We start from the raw sequence: 21972 nt of genomic DNA, 5'->3' as shown, positions 1-21972 counted from the left end.
TTTCTCTGCTTCTTTATGGAACAGACTTTTAAGTATCTTTTTCTTGGAATTTCCTGTAAATCTATGGAAATAAAACCCTTGATAAAGAGCTTTATGACAGTCATTAAAGATCACAAGGTTTTTTTTTTTCTGGTTGTAAATTGCCCTCTTTAAAAAATGCTAAATTTTATTGATGTTTTGTTACATTACTTAAATTTCCCTTTATATGCTTCTCAATTCCTCTTCCAGAGTATGCAGTTTTTTCTTTTATCAATCTGTTCCCATCCCCACCCTCATTAAACATATTAACAAAAAATATTGGGTGGAGTGTCTGACAAAATAAGTTCCTACATTGACCATGTTTGAAAATATGTCTCTCATTACATTTTAAACTCATCACCTTTCTGACCTGATTGGTGTGTTTCATCTTGTTTCTTCTAGAATCATTTTATTGATTAGAGTTCTTAAATCCCTTGAAGTTTATGTAAATTGGTTTCCTAGTTCACTTAATGAGGCAGGCATTTATTAAGTGCCTGTTATTGCCAATCACTCTGCTAAGTGCAGAGAGGATGCAAAGAAAGGGAAAAAAGAAAATTTTTGCTCTCAGGGAGCTCAGATAAATCTCAGAGGCAAGGCACAAAGATTAAGAAAAACTAGGAAAGACTTTTTGTAGAAGGTGAGAGTTTAGCTGAGACTTGAAGAATGTTAGGAGATAGAGGTAAGGAGGGAAAGAATTCTGTGGGAGACAGCCAGTGAAAATTCCTGAAGTTGGGAGATGAGTGTCTTGGGGCAGAGTGGTAAAGAAGGCATTTTCACTCTGCATCACTTCTTAGAGGTCTTCATGGTTTCCTCTGAAACTGTCCGTATCATAAATTCTTGTGGCATAATAATGTTGCATTCATATATAGCAAAATTAATTTAGCCATTTCCCTATAGAAATATCCCCTTAGTTTCCAATAGCTATCACCAAAATTGCTGCTGTAAATGTTTTTGTACACATATAAGTCCTTTTCATTTTTTATTTCTTTTGGGTATAGGCCCAGTAGAGGGTAGCATGGTCGAACAGTATATATGGATTAATAATACAGATTAGTTTGAGCATAGTTCTGATTTGCTCCCCAGAATGGCCTTCCCGATTCATAGCTCCACCAATATTAGACCTCATGGACCTGTTTTCCTGCAGCACCTCTGATGTTTGTTATTTTCGTCATCTTTACCAGTCTAATCCACGTGAGGGGGAACCTCAAAACTGCTTTAATTCATATTTTTCCAGTTAGCGATTTAGAACATTTTTTTGTATGGTTGTTGACTGGATTTATTTTTTTTCCTTTGAAAATTGCCTATTCACATCCTTGACCATTTATTGTATTGTAAATTTCAATCAGTTAAGATCAAAAGGTTTTTTTTAAGGGTTTATTTTTCTTAATACATAATGTATTTGTTATGTTTTTTAGCTGAGTATTCTATATCATCTATAGTATTGTCAGCTGTTCTAAAACTGTTTGCCATTTTTATGATGGGGTTTTTTTTTCATCTAAATTTTATCTGGTATATGTGTTTAATTTTTGTTTAGGCTTTTACTACCGATTTCAGAGTACACTGGGCTCAGCATCCCTTAAGGCCAGAATTTGCAGAAAGTACCTACTTCTTATATAAAGTAAGATAATTTTCTTTCTTTTCCCTCCATGCCCTCTTACATAATTTGTCATTTGAAAGTGACAGTTGAATTTTCAAAATCCTTATTGAATATCTCATTGGTTGAATGTGTCATAGTAACTTTTTAACACATGGTTATTAGAAGATATTGTAGTTGACATCATCTGTTCTTTCCAATCATCTGTACTATAAAGTGAAACAATTGGGGCGGCCAGGTAGCACAGCAAGTAAGAGCACCTGCTCCAGTGTTGAGAAGACCTGGAGATCGAATCCTGGGCTCAGACACTTAGCACCCACCCAGAAACACCTGGCCGTGTAACCTTGAGCAAGTTACTTAACCCCAGTTGCTTAGGGGCAGCCAGGTGGCTCAGCGAGTAAGAGCACCGGCTCCAGTGTTGGGACGACCTGGAGATCGAATCCTGGGCTCAGACACTCAGTACCACACCCAGAAATAACTGGCCGTGTAACCTTGAGCAAGTTACTTAACCCCGATTGCTTTAATAAAAAAAAAAAAGTGAAACAATTTTGTTTTGCTTATTTAAGAAGTTTATAAGAACTTTATGTGTTTAACTGGACTCATAAATTATTTTTAGAAATAGATTCTACTTAATAGGTTTTGTGGCATATTTTATACATAACGCATATTTTTTTTCTTTTTAATAGGCTACAGGGGATCCTTACTACCTCGAAGTAGGGAAAACACTTATTGAAAATTTAAATAAATACGCTAGAGTGCCTTGTGGGTTTGCTGCCATGAAGGATGTTCGTACTGGAAGTCATGAGGATAGGTAAAATGCTCCTAGGATTCCCTTGTCTTCAAATTAATGTTTACACAATTTAAAAACTTTCGTTAGTGTTCAAATAAATTTTCCAGATTGACAGAATTTGCTTGAGAAATAAGCCCTAATTTTTGTGCTAATTTAATTTATTCTTACCGACTTTTTGTAAACCAGCTCTGTACTGTTGGAAATTATTTAATAATGTTTAAATCTTATGAGTATCAGAAATGAGTGTATTCTATTCTTTTAGCATTTATAAGCAAAATAGTGTTTAGAAATGATCTAAATTTGGGTAGTTTTTCTGAGTAACAAGTTTATTGCAGGATAAACAGATTATGTTTAAACATATCCTTAGCTATAGGTAGTATAGTTGATTTGCCTTTTATTTTGTTAACCAAAAAAAAAAAAATACTGACAAGTTTTATTCTATCAGACCCTGTGATAGAATACCATTTTAATAACAAAAAAATCTTATGTGGTAATTATCATCTATGGTAACATAGATTGTCTCAACATCTTTGTGAGGTAGAGAGTATGAATGTTATTATCCCGAATTGGGATAAATTGAAAAAATGAGGCCCAGAGAGGGCAAATGAGTTGCCCAGAGTGGAATTGAGGCTTAAATTCAGTATATCTGCTTCCACAGTAGTGCTGCATATATGAAAATGCACTTGGGTACCAGGATCAAATAGCTAGAACAAAGCTGAAAATCCAGAAGTCATCACACACACACAAAAAATACCAACCAGCCAAATAAAGGTCTCAGAATGCATATGCATCCCTTGCAAGAGATGCCTTCACTCAGGGGCTATTTTAGATACAGGTCAGGGATCTGATTTTGTAGCATAAAGGGGACAAGATGTTTTGTGGAATAGCTTATTTAAGTCTAGGAAATTTTACTGTAACTTTGTCCCAGTTGTGTGACTTTTGACCCACCAGCATTTTCTTTTAACATTCGAAATAAGATTTGAATATTTTGGTAGTTGTGTGTGTATGTGTATGTGGTGTTATTTGCAGAGGAATAATCCAATGAGGAAGTTGACAGAGGTCAGATTATCTAACTCAGTTTTATGATGAATAAACTAAGACTGAAGTTAAAGTGGCTAGCTGGTCGTTGTTACGTGGTCCAGGGACAAACCTCCTAAACTCTATAGTAGGACTAGGAGAAGCAGTCCTCTTCCTCTTTTCTCATCTTTGTTGCACTGTGATTATTCTGATTTTTGTCTCAAAACAACATTAGAGCTAAGAAGGTGGCAGTGCCACTCTGGGATTACTAGAACTTTTCAGGAATCCCTCTGGAAATCTTAAAGTAGGTTATGTGTGGACAAAAAGTGACTTTGTATTGGCTGCTAGGATATTTGGAAGTATTAAAATTTTATTTTTTTATATTTTTAGAATGGACTCTTTCTTCTTGGCAGAAATGTTTAAATATCTTTACCTACTGTTTGCTGATAAAGAAGATATTATTTTTGATATAGAAGATTACATTTTTACAACAGAAGCTCATCTATTACCTCTTTGGCTCTCTACTACAAATCAAACAGTCTCTAAGAAAAACACAGTGAGTTACTTTCTGAATTAAATATTTTATTGTCATTTATACTTGTACCCAAAAAGAAAAATCTGTTAATGGGGTTATTTAATTTGACTGTAACATTGTCTTTTCTCACTTAGATATAGTCTGTGTGTACTTGAGTTTCTGCAGAAATTTTATTGTCAGTTATTTTGCAGTACTTTTTTGAGAGTGTTGTCTTTCTTGGGCAAAGTTTTATTTTTATGCTGTGTTAAAGGAGTGACTAATTCCTTTTTTTTTAATGTGTTTTTCTTACAGACTACAGAATATACAGAACTGGATGATAGTAACTTTGACTGGACATGTCCAAATACTCAGATTCTCTTCCCGAATGATCCAATGTACGCCCAGAGCATCCGTGAACCCTTGAAAAATGTGGTGGATAAAAGCTGTCCTAGAGGTGTTGTCAGAGTGTAAGATGGATAGTTTTTCATATAAATAATTACTATGAAATTTGAATAGTTAAAAGAGCTGGTCATGTCTAGTAGGGGACCTAGGAAAATGACTAGAATGATAATAGTTTGATGGAAAATATACAGTTGTGTAGTTATAACTAGTAAATTTATTTCTGTTTCTGATATAAAAATTTTATTTATTGTATACATATATGGAATGCAACATCAGGTTTTTTTTGTCAGTGCTATCATTTTTAATTGAAAAATTAATAGCTGAGCTATTAATATGTAACTGTACTTTCTATAGCTGTTTTATACAAGATAGTTTTGTGAAATCCATTTACCAATTCATTCAAGAAATGCTTATTGATTGCTTTTTAGGAACTGAGAGAGGTTCAGAGGTCAATAAGGCAAGGCCTCTGCTTTCAAGAAGTTCACAATTTTGAAGTGAAATATTTATAATTCAAAGTAGGATTGTATAAATACATGTCAAGCTTAAACATTCTATGTATAGAATTATAAAAAATAGTCCTTTGTAATAGAATTGTTGAGTGCTGAGGATGATAAAGTAATCTTTTTATGTCCATTCCTGTCATTTTTAATCTTGAGAATATTAATTACTAATTAAAAGGAAAAGAAAACCCAAATCCTCTAAAGAGAAACCCTGGGCATCTAATTCAGTCCCTTTCAACAATCATACTGATAATCTGAGACAAAACAACTCAGGCATATAAATAATGTTGTAACAACAATGTATTCACTTTAAAGTCTCTGTTAATATTAAAGGCCCAAAATATACATGGGAATTTGACTATTGATACATAATATGTGTCTCTCACTATTTTTATTTTGTAATTACAATCCTGGTTTTTTATTATTCTTAGCAGAGAAGAGAGTTTTGGCAGTGGACCTAAACCCCCACTAAGAGCCAGAGATTTCATGGCAAGTAACCCTGAGCATTTGGAAATCTTAAAAAAGATGGGAGTTAGTTTGATTCATCTCAAAGATGGAAGAGTGCAATTGGTCCAGCATGCAATTCAAGTAAGACTGTGCTATGTTAATTAGTTAATTTTTTTCCAATACCTTTTTTTCTATTTTAATTAGCATTAAATAAAACAATTAAACCGTTTGATATCCTGAAAGTTTCATTTTGGCATTTGAATTGTGGAATTTTATGTAATGAATTAGAATCTTGGTTCAGCCTCTTCATTTAAAAGTTAAGGAAAATGGGGCCCAGAGTTGGTACTTGGCTTTTTTATGTGTTGTACTTTTCATTTTTAACATATGTTGGTTTTTTTTTTTCATTTTATTCAATGTAAAAAAAAATAACCTAACTGTGGCATTTTCAGAAATATTAAATTCTTTGCGCATTTTTCTGTTTACTTGTCAAATATCACACCCATTTTGAAAAATTATTTTAGTCTCACCAATTCAAGTATTTTTAGTATTCTGTTGCCAAAATTATTTAAACAGTAAGCTATATATTTTGTACTAGAGAAGAACCATCTGCACTTAGGAACTTTTTTTTTAAGTGAGCCATTAATATGCTTAGTTTGAGCAAACTACACATTTAGATGATTTTTTCTTTGGTGGGTGTCAGCTCATACCCTTGGTAAAGAAGAATTATGTGGGAAGACAGTGGGTTCAATCTTAAAGAGAAGCAGTCATAGAATCTGAGTTGGAAGGTAATTTGGGGCTATTTAATCCAACTTGGACCTGAATAATGTATTCCCTCTACAACATTGCTGACAAATGATCATTCAGTGTTTGTTGGAAGACCTAGAGAGGAGAAACTTTTCTATTTCCCTTCCTCCTCAGGGCAAGCCATTTTTCTTTAGAATAGCCCTAATTTTAGGAAATTTTTATTTCAGATCTAAATTTCCCAATGTCCTTTGGTGACTTCTGTCTATGGCTCATAGTTCTGCCTACTGGGATAATCGGTACAGTAGTAGACAAAAGAAGGCAGAATATGAAAATCAAGATGTTCAATCCCTAATAAAGAATGATTCAGAAGTGAATTCTGTATCCTTTTGGGCATTGTTGATGGCCACTGGCAAATAGCCAGACTGATAAACTTTAGAAAAATTAATTTAATATAACGTAGAATTATTTTTATTCTTAATACTAGGGTGATTATACATATATTTGGAGCATGTGCAAAGAAGTATAGATATAGAGTTAAGTATCAAAGACTAATAGATTCAATGGCACCAAAAAATGAAAATGTTTTGTAGAACATGTAAAGTCGTTTAATTTCCCATATAAAGCTGTTTCATTTTCATTTTAGGCTGCAAGTTCGCTTGATGCTGAAGATGGTTTGCGATTCATGCAAGAGATGATTGAATTGTCTAGTCAGCAACAGAAAGAACAACAGTTACCACCTCGAGCTGTTCAGATAGTTTCCCACCCATTTTTTGGCAGGGTAGTATTGACTGCTGGGCCAGCACAGTTTGGGATGGACCTGTCTAAACACAAATCAGGGGTATGTGTGTATCGTATGTATCTTGACTATCTAATGCTTTTGGATTGTTCAAAATACCAGGCAAATTGTCTTTTCTCTAAAAATGTAGTTTTGATTTATCAAAAAAGTTGTAAATATTCACAAGTCCAAATTTGTTCACACTGCACTAAAAAAAATATGCATTTGAGCATGCTAAACTTAAAAAAATTAAATATCACTAGAGTAATTTTTGTCACTAATTACCTAAAAATTTAATTTTTTGTATCTCTTAGCTGGAAATCCTTCTGTTTCAGGCTTTTGCTGCTCTTTTGGATGACATGTAGAATATGATTCCTTTTTTTTTTTTCAAGTGGTTTTTGGCCTCCACTAATATAGGGAAGAGGGTTAAAGTGTACCTAGTATTCATTCTAAGGATGAAATGCCTAGCTTTGGTAGGATTTTGGTTTTTTAAATTAATCTTCTATGAAGTTATAGCAACGTTCAGAAAGTTTGATACAATTATGATTGTCTAAAGGTTATTGTTTTTTAAAGAAAATTTTTTGATTGTTTATGCAGCATTATCTGTCAGTAGACAAATATTCTTAGGGGTCATATAGTCTTCTACCATGGTTCTGAAACAGTCATCTGTTCTTCTTGAGCACTTGCATTCACATGAAACTCACTATATAGCAAGTCATCCCATTCCTTTTTGAACAGCTTTAATGCATTCATTCATTCAACAGGTCTTTCAGGTGCTTACTCTAGGCTATGCCTACTTTTTTTTTTACAGTCAGTGAAGGAGATAAATAAGACAGGATATATTTTTATACTTGATGTGATACACTTGATGTGCTAATTGTTCATTTATCCTTTTATTGATCCATAATCCTGGCTTTATAGGCATTAACTTCATTTCTGCCATTAGTCCTAGTACTGGAGCTACACAAGGAATAAATACAGTCTCTTTTACATGTGATAGCTTTAAAATAAATGAAAATAGCTATTATGTTCTTTCCTCCATCCCCTCTCCTAACTGACCCCCAGGACTTCTTTTCTCTATGCTAACTTTGTCCTTAATTTCTTTAGTCATTAGCCATGACATGGTTTGGAGTTCCTTCACTATTCTGGATATCCCCTTCTGTATGTATTCTGGTTCTTCAGTGTTCTTAAAATATAGCATCTGTAATAAAATGTAAGACTCCAGATGTAGTCTCACTGGAAAGAATGAAGTCAGGCTCCTTATGGCCAATGTAGCCATTAGTGACTGTCTAGATACCCACCTTAAAACATTCTATTAATTTCATCAGTGAAAACACCCTTCTGATTGTGAAGTTCAAGATTGTATTTGATTTTTTAGCAGCTATATCCTATTAGGCTTATATTGAGCATGCAATTAACCATAAATCTGTGGTCTTTTATTACATAAAGTACTCTTAAGCCACATCATAGCCTTTGTGTGCAGTTACTTTTTTTTAACTTAATTTCAGGACTTAAAGACAGTCATTTCAACCTGTCAGAATCTTTTTTTTATGAAGGATCTTCATGCCTTTTTATATATTTATGTTTATATATTGTTAACATATTTTTCAAAATCTTTTAGGTATAAAGGTTAAGAAGTAAATCACACAATCTGTCCAAGTAGTGAGCTCACTCCTGCTTTAGGTCATAGGATCCTAGATTTAGTGCTGGAAGCCATCTTGTCCAATCACCTCATTTGAAAGGTGAGGGAAATTGAAGCCCAGAGAGATTAAGTGACTTGCCTAAAATCACACAGGTAGCAAAAGCCCGTTCTGGGATTTGAAATAAGATCCTTTGTCTCCAAATCCTATACCCTTTCTTCTGTACCATGCTGCTTCCCACGTATTTAAACAGAGATTTGGATACTGTTTGTCAAAATTGTTATATATACTTTGCATAGTTGATAGTATCCTGGACTTAGAGTTGAGAAAACCTGGATTCAGGTGCCACTTCTGACACTTACTAGCAGTATGATGCTGAGCAAATTACTTAATGTCTCTGCTTCCTCAAGTAACTACTAAATATGTTATTTGAGGGATATAGAGATTGAGTAACTAGGTCATGGTTTCATATCTCCTAGTGAGTGAGTTGTATTGAACCCAAAACATCTTGACTCTCAGCCCCATACTCTATTCACTGTGCCAGTAATCTGCATTGGTGGAAAGAGTTCCTATTTTTCACATCACATTGATGGAGATATCATATATCCTTGGCACAGTCACTGGCATGTGACAGAACCAAGCCATGTACACAGAAATTACTTAATAGATGTCTAGTGAACAAGTTCCACAGAATGGACTTATGCATTAGGTAGGAAATAAACCGTATGACATATAAGGTCTCTACTAAACTTGTAAGAATTTGGGGGCAGGGTTGGAGAGGATGGTGAAAATCAGCAAGAGTTGTGCTAAAGTTTTAAGGAAAAATGGATTTGGTAACAAGAAGTGAAGTGCTCTGTAAAGGCTGGCTATTAAAAAGCAAACTGTTCACAGGTTTATGTTTTGTTTGTCTTTTGAATTCATAATGAATCCATAGTTTAAAATCATGTTGAATTTCTGTAGGCTAATATAGCTAATAGAATACCATTTGACTTTCATCTATATTTGTATATTTGAGGCAGTGCATTCATTAGGTTTTAGGGAAAACTATTAAAGATAATGTAATGGAAAGCACACCGAAGGGCCAGGTTGTCGTTTTAACTGGACTAATCAATAGTCATCCATCTGTTCTTTTGATTTTTCTTCTATAAAATAAGTAATTGAATTAGAAGAACTCCTAAGATTCAATTTAATGAATTCCTAAGAGTCTAACTCTTAACGTTCTCTGATTTTATAAGACATTAAAAAAATAATTTCTAGTTGAGCTAGAGTTTCACTTTGGTTTTCATAAAAGCTAGTTGGAAATTGAGTTGGAAATTTCTTAAAGCCCATCCTCTCTTGAACATGTTGGTGTGTTTTTGGTAGAATATAGTATGTTTATAGATTTTACCAAACTGATAACAGTTTATGAAATCTCACATTAAACTTATATTAATCTGAAGTCTTCTTTTCTCTAACTTCTGCTGAAGTTCTGTTCACTGGAACAAGTACAAATTTCTTTTTTCCACATGCTAGCCTTCAAGTATTTAAAGACAAGCTTTCATGTCTCACCTTAGTTTCATCTTCAAAGCTAAGTATCCTAAACTCTGTTAAGTATTCTTCCTCATGCCATGCTTTTAGAGTCCTTGTCATCCTGATTGTCTTCTTCTGGATAAACTAGTTTACCAGGATCTCATTTGAAATCATAATTAATTAAACCCAACAAATATTTATTGAACACCTAGATTGTGCACAGTGATATATTAGTTGCTGAATTGATGGCAGTTTTTCAGTAGTGATCTGACCAATACAGGCATGAGAATAATAAGTACCCTGAAACAACCAGATATTTTCTAGTTTGGTCTTGTGACAGAATGTAGTTCAATTAGCTTAAAATGTACAGATGTGATACAGTGTATGCAAAGGAAATGAGTTTTTGTCAAAATTCTTCTTTTCATGAAGTCTCGAGTGTTATATTTAATGATTACTTGAGTTATTTGGAGAGTCAGAATTTTGTCTTCTAACCAAATTTTTAATCACTCGTTATATATTTCAAATAGACAAGAGGATTTGTTGCAAGCAGTAAACCGTACAATGGCTGTTCAGAGATCACTAACCCCGAGGTAGTGATGGGGAAAATTGCTTTGATGCAAAGAGGCCAGTGCATGTTTGCTGAAAAGGCTCGAAACATCCAAAAAGCTGGAGCAGTTGGTGGCATTGTTATTGGTAAGCAATTTTTCCTCTTATTACTCGAGCAGATGGTCACCCATGTAACTTTAAAAGACTTAGGGACCTTCATAAAATGTCCTTCCTGTAAATTGAATGTATCCTTTTTTATGAGTTGATTCACCAGGGGGATTGATCTTGGTAGTTGCTATGAACAGATATCTCAGCCATGTCCTTAAGAAGGAGGCAGTGACTACAGAGGGAAGCCTATACATATTTGAACATTTCAGCAACAGGATATTTTTATCTTCGGGTATCTTCAACATTCTTAAGCACCATAATAGGTGAAAAGGATGTTATAGAACATCGGTTTCAAAGATTTTTGACGAGTCCTTTTAGAATTTCTTTTGTTAGCTACCATAGCTTATCTCACCCAGGTCAGTGAAGGTTTCTGTAGGAAGTGGCCTTTGAGCTGAGCCTTAAAGAAAAGTAAGAAGTCTTAAGAAATGGAAGTGAGGAGGGAGCGTATTTCAGGCCTGACAGATAGCCCTACCAAAGGTATGGAGGAGGGCAGGGGGATGCTGTGCTCTGGGCAAAGTAAGAACATCACTTGGGCTGGAACATAGAAAGCATAGTAGTGTGAACTAAGCCTGGAGATGTAGGTTGGTGCCAGATTGTGAAGAACTTTGTAAGGACCTCTTGGAGACTTAGAGGATGGAGCTACTGAAGTTTATGAACAGGGAGAAAGCAGTTTTTAGCTGAGTGGTTGGGTTGTAAATTTCCAGAAAAAGGGAAGGGAGATGTAGAACAGTAGTTTGAGGGGATAGTAGGGTTAAGTGAAATGTTTTTAAGGTTGGGAGAAATCTAGGAACATTACCAGGCAAGATCCTAGACATTAAGAAGAGATTGGATAGTTGAAGGGTAGAAAAATGATGAAACAAGCTTCTACAAGAGATTGGGTAGTGTGTACAAGGGAAGGTTGTCTTTGGCAAGGACAAAGATGACTTTTTCATTACAGGCTGTGGCAGAGGACTAGGAAGACAGGCTGATGTAGATGGTTTTGAAATCTAAACTAGGGGAGGAGAAGGAGGGAAAGCCATGGAGCCTCTTATCTCAGTGTGTGCAGAGAGGGAGGGGAAAGGGGTTGTAGGAGGAGGGAGGAGAGACAAGCAGCTGCTTGGGGGCATTCAAGAGAATGAGTCACAGAAGAACAAAAGCATTGCCAGCCCCGGTCATATTAGATAACCTCAGTTTGTAGTGGATCTCTTTAGCCCAATTGGGTACTTCTTTGAGCAGCAGGCAGGAGCACATGAATGGGATCCTACAAGAATCCCTTCTAAAGCAAATCCAAGAACTGATGATTGAGCTTTTGCTGCCCTTTTGATCCTGCCACCCAACATGTTAATCGCCCTTCCCAGTCACCTGCAAATTTGACAAGCATACCATCTATACTATACATTTATCCAAATTGTTGATGAAATATGTTCATAGCCCAAGATCAAGGACAAATCCTGAGGGACTCCACTAAGGATTTCCTTCTAGGTTGAGAGTGGATGATAATTGACTACTCTTTGATTTGGGCCATTCTACCCCTTCCAGATATATCTGGCTGTGAACCTAGCCTTCTGTCCTGTTTGCAAGAACAGCAGGAAATATAGTCATATGGTTTGTTAAATTTGACATAAATTCCATCTCTGTCTGCTATATTCCCTGATCTACAGCCCGGTGACCCTGTTAGGAAAGGAACTTAGCCTCCCATGGCCTATTTCAGATAAAACTGTGACACTTCCTGGGGTCACTGTGGCCTTTTTAGTGTACACTTGCCGGGAGACAGAATCAGGTTCATTGACTTAGATTTAGCTAACTCTGCAAACTCTGTTCTCTTCCTTTAAGTACAAACACTTGTGTTTCTTGTCTAGCTGAATGGCATTGCTCTCGTTTCCTGTTGTCCTTCAGAGAGCCCTTTTAGAGTTTCAGCATCATAGCCCTCAGATTCTTAAGGAGCTGATTTTTATCAGAGTATTTGCTTTCTTGCCATTAATATTGCCATTCTTGTATATCCTCAACTTAAATAAAACTACTTAAAGTACAGAATATTTAAATGCATTTCTTTACTTAAAAAAAAAAATCCATAGTCAGGATAAATACATTTTTTCAAATAGAATTTGAGAATTTCATTTCAAGCGGAAAAAAATGAATTAGTTTTCTAGTCCCTAGAAATTTCATGTAGTAACTTGTTCCACCATCTTTCTTCATAGTCATAGGCTCTGAGAACAAAAAAAGCTTTTAAGCTTTCTAGTTCAACATTCTCACTTTGAAGATGAGGGAGGCCCAAAGAACTTAACTGACTTCGAGGGCATACGGATAAAGTGGCCGAACTGACTTTCAAACATGGGTTCCTTGACTCCTAGTCTGATGCTTTTTTAAATTGTTTATTCTCCCTTGAGGCCATTTTCATCAGAGAATCATTTTTACATCTTCAGTGTGAATGAAATTGCTTGTGACTATAAAATATCGAACATTTATGTTAGTGTTTCTTTTAAAAAATTGCTTTCACTCCCTAAGAAACACTTTAAAATTTAGCAAATGTAGTAAAGTTTTCCTTTTTATATTGAGCATAGCACTTGTTAATGCTAAAACATTTAAGTTTGTTTCATCAGTTATTTTATTTCATATGTGTTCTACAGAATCATATACTAGTCTAGTTGCTACAGGGAATTAGGGAAGAAATGAAAACTATTCTTGTATAGTATTTCTGTTATCCAGGGATGTTGGAACATGGGGAAAATAAGATGTAAATTACTCTGAAGGACAGCTACTGGCAATGTGAAGATCAGTCATTGGATTTTTCCATCTTTCCCCCTTCTAAAATGGTGATCAACCTATCAGTCTTTTGATCATTGGGTAGATGGGAGCCGATTAATTTTATTCTGTCCTTTATGAAAGTGGAAACTAGAAAAAAATAAATTGAAAATCAGTGAATCTTGGTGCCCATTCAATTTTCAGCTAAGAGTTTATGATGATTTTTAACATAAAAACTTGATCTAGATGTGTATACAAGACAAAGGGACAAAAAATCATGGTAGGTATATGTACTTACTGGAAAGTGTTTTCAAATTTGCTATATTTATCGTTGGGTAGATGACAATGAGGGGAGCAGTAGCGATACTGCCCCTCTTTTCCAGATGGCTGGTGATGGAAAGAATACAGATGACATTACAATCCCCATGCTGTTCTTATTCAATAAAGAAGGAAATATTATATTGGATGCAATCAAGGAATATGAGGAGGTAGAAGTGCTTCTCTCTGATAAAGCAAAAGATCGAGGTAAGGGCAAAATTACTGGCTTATTATGCAGGTCAACACTAGCTCTGATTGATTACAAAAGTAAGTTGCAGGATTTTCTTTATAGAGTAAAATTTTAAAAATATTTTAAAGTACTATATTTATATCTTGGTGCTTAGAATGAGCTGAAATAACTTTTTTTGCCTTTTAGTTTTCACAAACTTTTAGGGGTATTATAATCTTTATCAATGCTTTATGTTAGTTGCAGTGTTTGGGTATGTTTGTATGCTCATAGAAGGGATGTATGATGCACATACAGGGGATTAGAGTCATTTGGATACTCTTTGTCCAGTTTCACTGAGTCTACTTTTCTTTCAGTCATCTTTTATAATTTGATTTTCTGCTAGCAAGATGACCGAATTTTAGAGTCAGTATGATAATAGTTCCTTCTCTTAAGACTCCATTTCATCAAATAGTTATCTTAGGTTCTCATAATAGAAATATAATACTCACTCTGTTGACTGCTAAATTTTGCAATAAGCTCTTGGGAAAGAGACTGCAACTGCAAATAGTTTAAGTTTGAAATCCAAAACAAAGCACACTTTAATGCCATTGAGCATATTTAGCACTTTATTTTAACTAAAGTAGTTTTTAAGAATCTGAATGCACTGAAAAGAAAAGCGACTTGTAAATTTAAAATATTAGTATCATTTGCTTTTTTTTTGGGGGGGGGTGGCAGGGCAGTTGGGATTAAGTGACTTGCCCAAGGTCACACGGCTAGTAAGTCATGTGTCTGAGGCCAGATTTGAACTCAGGTCCTTCTGACTCTGGGGGGGCCGGTGCTCTATTCACTGCGTCACCTAGCCGCCCCAGTATTAGTATCATTTGATATCATCTGCAACATTTGTCCATTTCCATACCCAAAGAGGAGAACCAGAAGAGGTAGGGTATTTGTTATATACTCTTTACTGTAGCCCTCAGAATGCAAACAGCTGAATCAACAGAAGGCCACATGGGGTTATTGCTCTTCACTCTAGCCAGTTAAGAAGAATTGTAAATAATCCACTTTTGTGATTGTTCTCTTATCCCAGAGTGCTTAATAGAGGTTCAAATGGAGCTTTTAAATTGAGTAATTTTTCAGGTGAGACCTTTTTAAAGTAGGTTCTCTGTGCTGATCTGTCTATGGCCTAGTCAGAAATTTATTTGTTTTGACCTTAAATTATTTATCAATTGGGATTTTTTCCAAGACTTAATATTTACCAGTGAATGAGAACAGAACAAAGTGGTTTTCTGAGGTTATTTCATTTTGGGCCACTTGTTCTAAGTCTTGGATTCCTCCTTTTCATTCATTCTTTCATTCATTCACACATGAAGAATTATTTCTTGTTTTTGACTAGTTAATGCATTTTCTTTTCCCCCTTCCCTTGCCCCTTTCTGCTGCCCTTGGAATTTCAGCAACGATATTTAAAGGTAAAATGCTTCCAAACTACATTTTTGATAGCAGTAAGTATCTTGAATGAATAGTCCTCAAGTTCATGTGTGCAAGTTGAGTGCTGTTTTTAAAAATGCCATAATAACATCTGGCTATATGTAATTCAATAATTTTCATGTCCTTTTCAGGAACAGTACATTATTAATCCAACATATCCTTTTAGAGGAAAACTATAATAGATATTGTCACCATTCTCTGTCCATGTATAAGTCACTAATGAATATATTGTTTTATTTACCATTTGTGTATAAATGCCAATATTTTGATCATACTTTTTATAAAAAAGTTTTGCAATTTGTTAGATTTTTTTAAAAAGGTTGTGCTGGTTTTCAGATTGAGAAAGGTTGGTTATTGTCCCTCTCCCCCCACACACACACAACATGCAGCAAAATAGCTTTTTAAGTCTTCTTTGTAATGAGATCCCTTATTCTTGAAAAATCTTTAAGTATTTTTATTTTCCTTCTGAGAACCATTCATTTACATAATTGAGTCAGCAACAGGTTATATATTATGTCAGTATTTATCAGTGTAGTTAAAAAACAAAAAATAACACCACAGGACAGTGATTTAATAAAGTAGTATGACTGACAGTATTTAAAAATAACTTTAACTTGGTAGACACCACTATCCTTTGATTTATCTGTAGACTCCTTTCTATTCTAACTGTCTGTTGCTAAACTAAGTTGTTGCTTGTAATAGTTGCCATTCATTTGTTCCTCCACTGTAGTGGAACCTGTTCAAAGACAATACTTTTGGACTCCGTCAGACCTGTATGAATGTGATAGGCAGCATGGTATACTACCAGAATGAGCACTGGGTTTGTGGGTTGAATTCAAGTAAGGAGGCCTAGGTTCACATTCCTTCTTTAACACTGACTGTGCACCACCGGGCAGATCGTGTAACCTCTTACCCTCAGTTTCCTCGCTTCAAAAATGGGAATGGTAACACACAGGTTTTCAGTGAGGAAAAATACTCTTAAACTTAAAATGCAATGTAAATTTTGAGTTGTTTTAGTATTTTAAGATTTTATTATTCAACATTGCCATGCTAATTTTAAATAGGTGGCATAATGATCAGTTCAGTTTTGAATTGGTCCCATGTATGTTTCTACTCTGTATTTTGAAAGTAACAGGAAAACATCTGCTTGTGATATGCTGTTGCATCTTTTCCTAGTATCTCATTCTCTAAATTTTTATTATAAGGATACATAAATTCTTATGTTTCTTAAGACCCAAGGAAGAGCCCATTTCTCCAATTAAGCATTTTGTTAATTATTTATTTCTTCACTCATAGCATTGTGCACAATAATCTGTTGCACTTTCTGTCATCAAAACATGACAAGAAGCCACAGATGGAATTTCAGTGCTTTTCAACCATTTTCTTATAGCACTCAAAATGTCTTTATGTCTTTCATTAAGGTTTCACTTTTTTGGGCATTACTAGAAGTGTAATCTCATTTTTAGACTACCATATGGATTTGAGAATGAATGCTATTTATACATTTAAGATAGAATTCAATTTTAGAATAATAGCACTTACCTCCCAGGGTTATCGTGAAGATCAAGTGAAATAATAATTTTGAAGCATTTAGCACAGTGCCTGACACATATAGTAAGTGCTGCATAAATGTTAGCTGCTATTTATTATTAATAATACCATTATTGCCACCTAAGTAATGATGGGTTGTTTGTTTCTCTTTCTTGAATATAAAAGACCCTTCAACAATACTCACTTTGATTTTTCTCTTAAGAATAAAATTATGAGATGTTAAGCCTCTCCTAAATGTTATTGTATTATACCTGGATTATAATGGAAATTTTAGCTAAAAAGAAAATACCTACATTATTACAAAAATATGAGAAATATAGCCCTTTTCTTGTATTTGAGATTTTCTTATCAGTGTAGGTCTTTCTTATTTGGGCTATTTATCTGATAAAGTTTTCTTCTTTTGTGTGAAGGGCTGGATGGGGTGGGGTGTTGAGAATATTTTTACAAAAGTTTTTTTTAACTTGGTTTTTTACCGATAAATACCAACACAAAGCAGCCTTTTTAATCCATTGGATGATTGCCTCTTTCAGTTTTATAAGTAATACTTTTTTTTTGGTCTGAACTTGGTTAGAAAATAATGTTGAATATTTTAATAATTGTATTGTTAATGCAGTTTTAAGAGAATTAACCTGAGTAAATTCTCAGACCATTTGGCGTTTTAAAATTTTTGCACAGGAAGGAATAATTTGCCTTTGAGAGGAGAGGATATGTGTGGTATAAAGTAGCACATTATTATTGCTTTGTGCTGCCTTTTAAGTCTCATGAAGCTTGTTTTTCATTCTTTTAAAGATCTAGAAGTAGAAAACATGGAGCAAAAGTCTTCTGAAAATGACTCTGAGAATCAAAAATCTGAAAAGACTACATCAGGTTCTCAGGACCTTAGTTCAGTCAGTCAGGAGTCTGCGGAAGAAAGTTCTTCAGTTTCTCAAGCAGAATCAGTATCTCCTGCTGATGTGGACAGTGCCAGCATTTCGTCTTCCAAAGAAGATTCTTGTCCCACTGAAAACCCTAAGACTACAATCCATGACAGTGAATGTACAGAATTAGATAACCAGCCTCAAGAACAATCAAAAACTGAGGAAGAGTCTAGCCCTAATGTTAGCTGGGATAATAAAGTCCAGCCTATGGAATCCATATTAGCAGACTGGAATGAAGATATAGAAGCATTTGAAATGATGGAAAAGGATGAACTATGACTCACAAAATCATCTACTGGTGGGTATTTAAAAAGGGAGAAAAGGTGAACTTTGGTTAAAGTAGACCCTAATACCAAGGAAGGCTCTCATGTGGGAGTTGTTAAATATGGTGATGAGGAACCAGGTTCTGACTGGATTATTTAAAAATCCTAGAAATCCAGTGCATGCTATGTTAGGATTGGCCTTGTTTAAAACTTTTTCCCATTAGAAAGAAATGGGAACTTGCTGTTTTCCCCTCCAAACATGGCAGCATTGCAACACAATGATAGCATATCTCCAATTTTGGAATAATTAATGGGCATTCCTGGGCATTGGGGCCACTGAAAGGGAGAAGCATAAATGCATTCTGTTAATGTAGTAGCCCTTATTACCTCCTGGCATTAGAGCTTTGGGAGGTGGAAGTTGGGTTGCCCTTTGAAGATAAAGGCAGGTAAGTGCTGTGAACATTCAGGATTGTGCTGCCTTACAAACACCACTAAAATTGGTACAGTTTGTTACAAAGCAAATATGTTTATATTAAGAACATTTTTTTGCTCATTATTTCCATTTGTTTCTTTCATTGGCGAATGAACAAGGTGATTTGGGTTTTTATTCTTGACATTGCCCTTTTTATACAAACCAAAGGTGAAGCTAATGTGCTTTCTCAGTGAATTTCTCTGCATGGAAGCCGATCAAGTGGGACCAGGCAAAAAGGTCATTGTGATATGTGGAAAACGGTCGCTTAGTACTTTTGGAAAACAGGGCCAAAAAAAAATATATAATTTTGCAATACAGACTTCCTTTTGGGCCTGCCATGGTAAAAGCTTTTAAAGCTATAACTACTCAGTAACACTAGAACTTAGTGTTGTTCTCTGTTGTAGACTAGACCACAAGTCTCTTTTCAGTTCATTTCTCTTGAAGATGTTACCTCTGAACATCATCAGCCTTATAATATATCACACTTTTAGTATGCAATTTGAGCCATAAGGCCAGTATCACCAACAACTGACTACATTTTGTTCCATTTGTCCAGCTTATTAGAGCCATGATAAAACTATGGTGGTGATATAGAAATCCCGGGATAACTGGTATTTTTGCTTTGAAGACTTCTCTTTCTAAAGTCGTCACGTGATGAGGGCTAGTCATGTTTTCTGTCGAATCATGTTTTCATAAGTATTCTTGGATGGGTACCAGAAAATGTGTCTGTGGTCCTCTAGGAAGAAACTCACACAATAAATAGCAACTAACACGTAGCTTTATGAGTAAACTTCATTTTGTGGTAATCTAATGTTGACCACATTTAACCAGTTTTAAGTGTTTGGTTAATTAACTTTTGATTTCTGTAGACATCTTGTTCATCAGTAAATCATGGCTTCATTTTGTAATCCTTTCCAAAACTATGAATCAGTCTAAAAGTTCATAATACATACAGGTTTAAATCTCTTTCCTTGCCCCCTTTCCCCCACCTGCCTTTTATCATTTGGCAAAATGACTTTTTCTTTATGTACAGTTTTGTGGTACTGGTGAACTTTTAACGGTATATGCAGCTGTTAATCAGAATAGCTGTATAGCATTTGTAGTTATGTATATTCATGTACAGTGTGACTTAGATCCCAGATAAATGGTGTATTCTTTTGTAAGGGGGGGAAGTAATTGCTTTAAAAAATTCTAGTTAAACATAAATGAGGCAGGAGTAAATTAAATCTAATGAGAATTCACTTTAGAAAGAAATTGGTAGCAAATAAGATCTTCATTGGTCCTTAATTAAGTCTTACTCCAAAATAGATTTTTTTTTAGTCTTTCTGCATGTGAAATTTGGTATTTGAAGATGAAGCTTCATACCACAAAATAAAGGAGGAGGGATAAAGTGCTTTGTCAATCTTGATTTCAAAACTGCCAAAATAGCTGAAGCTTAATAATACTTGACTTGCCTTGATTTAAGGGGCTGGGGCTTGGTGAGGAAGAGCAGATGGTTTTCCAAACTTTGATTATGGGAGCCTTATATGCATCACTTTCATTTTTGTAGCTTAGAGCCATTACTTCCTGAATCTAAGCTTTTTGAATTGTCAAAGTAAATTATTTTCCACCAAGAACCTAACAACGCAGGATCTTGGGGCATGAAAGAGCCGGCTTGCTGCCATGCCTCCTTCCCTTTGGCCAGTAGGGGGACCTCTTTCCTTTATTTAAGGTCTGGAAGGAGCTTGCTCACTTGTTTAGGGATTTGAATCATTTAAAAACAAATAAAAACCCTGACAAATTAGGCCAACTGCTTGAAACAATTACAGTCTTTAAATTTATCCTTAGGATAATAAGTAATGTTCACCTCACATAGCCCAGTTGTGTCTTTGCCTATAATTTACTGGCATTAGGGTCTTAAACAATTTATCATACTGCCACTAAATAGTCTTTTATTTCATTAAGAAAAAACCCCAACAGTATCACGTAAGATTTTTTTTTTTTGGACATACTCGTATACATTAAGTGTTTCCTATAGATTTGGGAGACTTTAAAAAAAAATCCTGAACTTAAAAACATCTGGTCTACCTCAGTTATATGTTGACTGCCTGGAGATTGAGCTGAAGTGATCACCAGAGCCATAAAAGTAGTTTGACCAGGAGGAATTTGCACTCTGTTTACAAACCTGGAATCAAGGATTTTAATCTGAAAATTAAATTTAGACATGAAGGAAAGGGGCAGGAAACAAAAGGAGACGGCTTAATTCAGGTATTTTCACGTTTAGAAAGCTAACATTTACCATTTAATAGAAAGAAAACAACTAGAATCTTAGCCTGCTCATAGCTGTTCAATGAACCATTAGCATCAGTCTTCAGTACTTTTCCTTTGAAACTTCCAAGTATAAGAGAATTATAATTTATCAGATGTGGTTGAGTGGGGGGTTTTGTTTGGGTATATGTTTTATAGACTCTGAATGACAATATAGGTCTTGTATCAGTACCAGTCATCGTAACATTTTCCTTACAATATTGGATTAGTTAAAATTAAAGAGTTTTAAAATCACACTCTCCAACTTAAGTCAATTCTTATTCTCTTAAAGATATTTATTGTCTACTTTTATTTATCATTTTATTTATCATTATCAACTGTTTTACAATAAAATTAACATTTGTTCTCCTGCCAAACCCAATGTCCAACTTAGAAAGCTCAGCATTAGTCAAATGTTCATAATTTGGGGGTGGGGGTGGATGAGAAAACTAGTAAATATTCCAATAGTTTGTTTTATGCACAAGGCTTCAGTCAGAACATAGAAAAAAAACATTCTGTGAATGAAATATTGTATGTTCAGATTTTATAAAAGACATTTTTAAAAGCCCAATTTACAGCCGTATATTTTCTTATAAATGTAATTTATGAAAAAGATGTCTGTACTAACAGGTGCTGTAACACTACTGTTGGATTTTACTGTTTGGTGATAAATGTATACAATATTTCTAAGGAAAACTGTACTGTGATGTAAAAGTCTGGGCAGAAATGTATATAATCCTTGTATATATAATTGTGTATTTGATTATAATTGCCGATTGTAAAGATTTAATAAAATATGTAAATATTCTAATCAAGACTTCCTTTGAATTTTTAGTATTATCTTGTAACGTTTACAGAAAATTGTCATATATTTGATCCTGCCTTGAGGTTTCCCTACTGTTCCTATCACATTTCCTTTATTAGTTCAGATTTAAATAACTTCCTGTGGAGTTAATTAAGCTCCAAAAATAGAGTAAAAAAGGGGCATTTTTACCATCTCAGCTAGTATTTCATTAAACAAGTAGCACTGTGGTTCTCAAAGTGGTTACTCTTTGGTATTAAATAGCGTTTTATTCTGCTATAATATCTGTTTCCAGTATAAATTTTGCTGTTTTACTTAATAAAA

General features: G+C 34.6%; 1 protein-coding gene across 2 annotated transcripts in view; it reads left to right on the top strand.

Moving 5' to 3' along the window:
* EDEM3 (ER degradation enhancing alpha-mannosidase like protein 3) overlaps positions 1-21657 on the top strand; it is a 64681-nt gene extending 43024 nt beyond the window's left edge. The window contains exons 12-20 of one of the 2 annotated variants that reach the window (XM_069074416.1): positions 1553-1636; positions 2299-2423; positions 3810-3975; positions 4246-4400; positions 5270-5423; positions 6670-6864; positions 10478-10643; positions 13725-13910; positions 17698-21657. In XM_069074416.1, the coding sequence (XP_068930517.1) occupies positions 1553-1636; positions 2299-2423; positions 3810-3975; positions 4246-4400; positions 5270-5423; positions 6670-6864; positions 10478-10643; positions 13725-13910; positions 17698-18104 (1638 nt within the window). In that variant the 3' untranslated portion in view covers positions 18105-21657. Of the gene's footprint in view, positions 1-1552; positions 1637-2298; positions 2424-3809; positions 3976-4245; positions 4401-5266; positions 5424-6669; positions 6865-10477; positions 10644-13724; positions 13911-17697 lie in introns of both variants that reach the window. The other variant, XM_069074415.1, reaches the window with a different exon arrangement.
* The last annotated feature ends 315 nt before the right edge of the window (positions 21658-21972 follow it).

The sequence above is a fragment of the Petaurus breviceps genome, unplaced genomic scaffold (assembly GCF_028583685.1).
Source record: "Petaurus breviceps papuanus isolate PSGF00001 unplaced genomic scaffold, PetGlider_PUasm1.0 90895, whole genome shotgun sequence".
NCBI lineage: Eukaryota > Metazoa > Chordata > Mammalia > Diprotodontia > Petauridae > Petaurus > Petaurus breviceps.
This window is presented reverse-complemented; position numbering and strand designations above follow the sequence as displayed.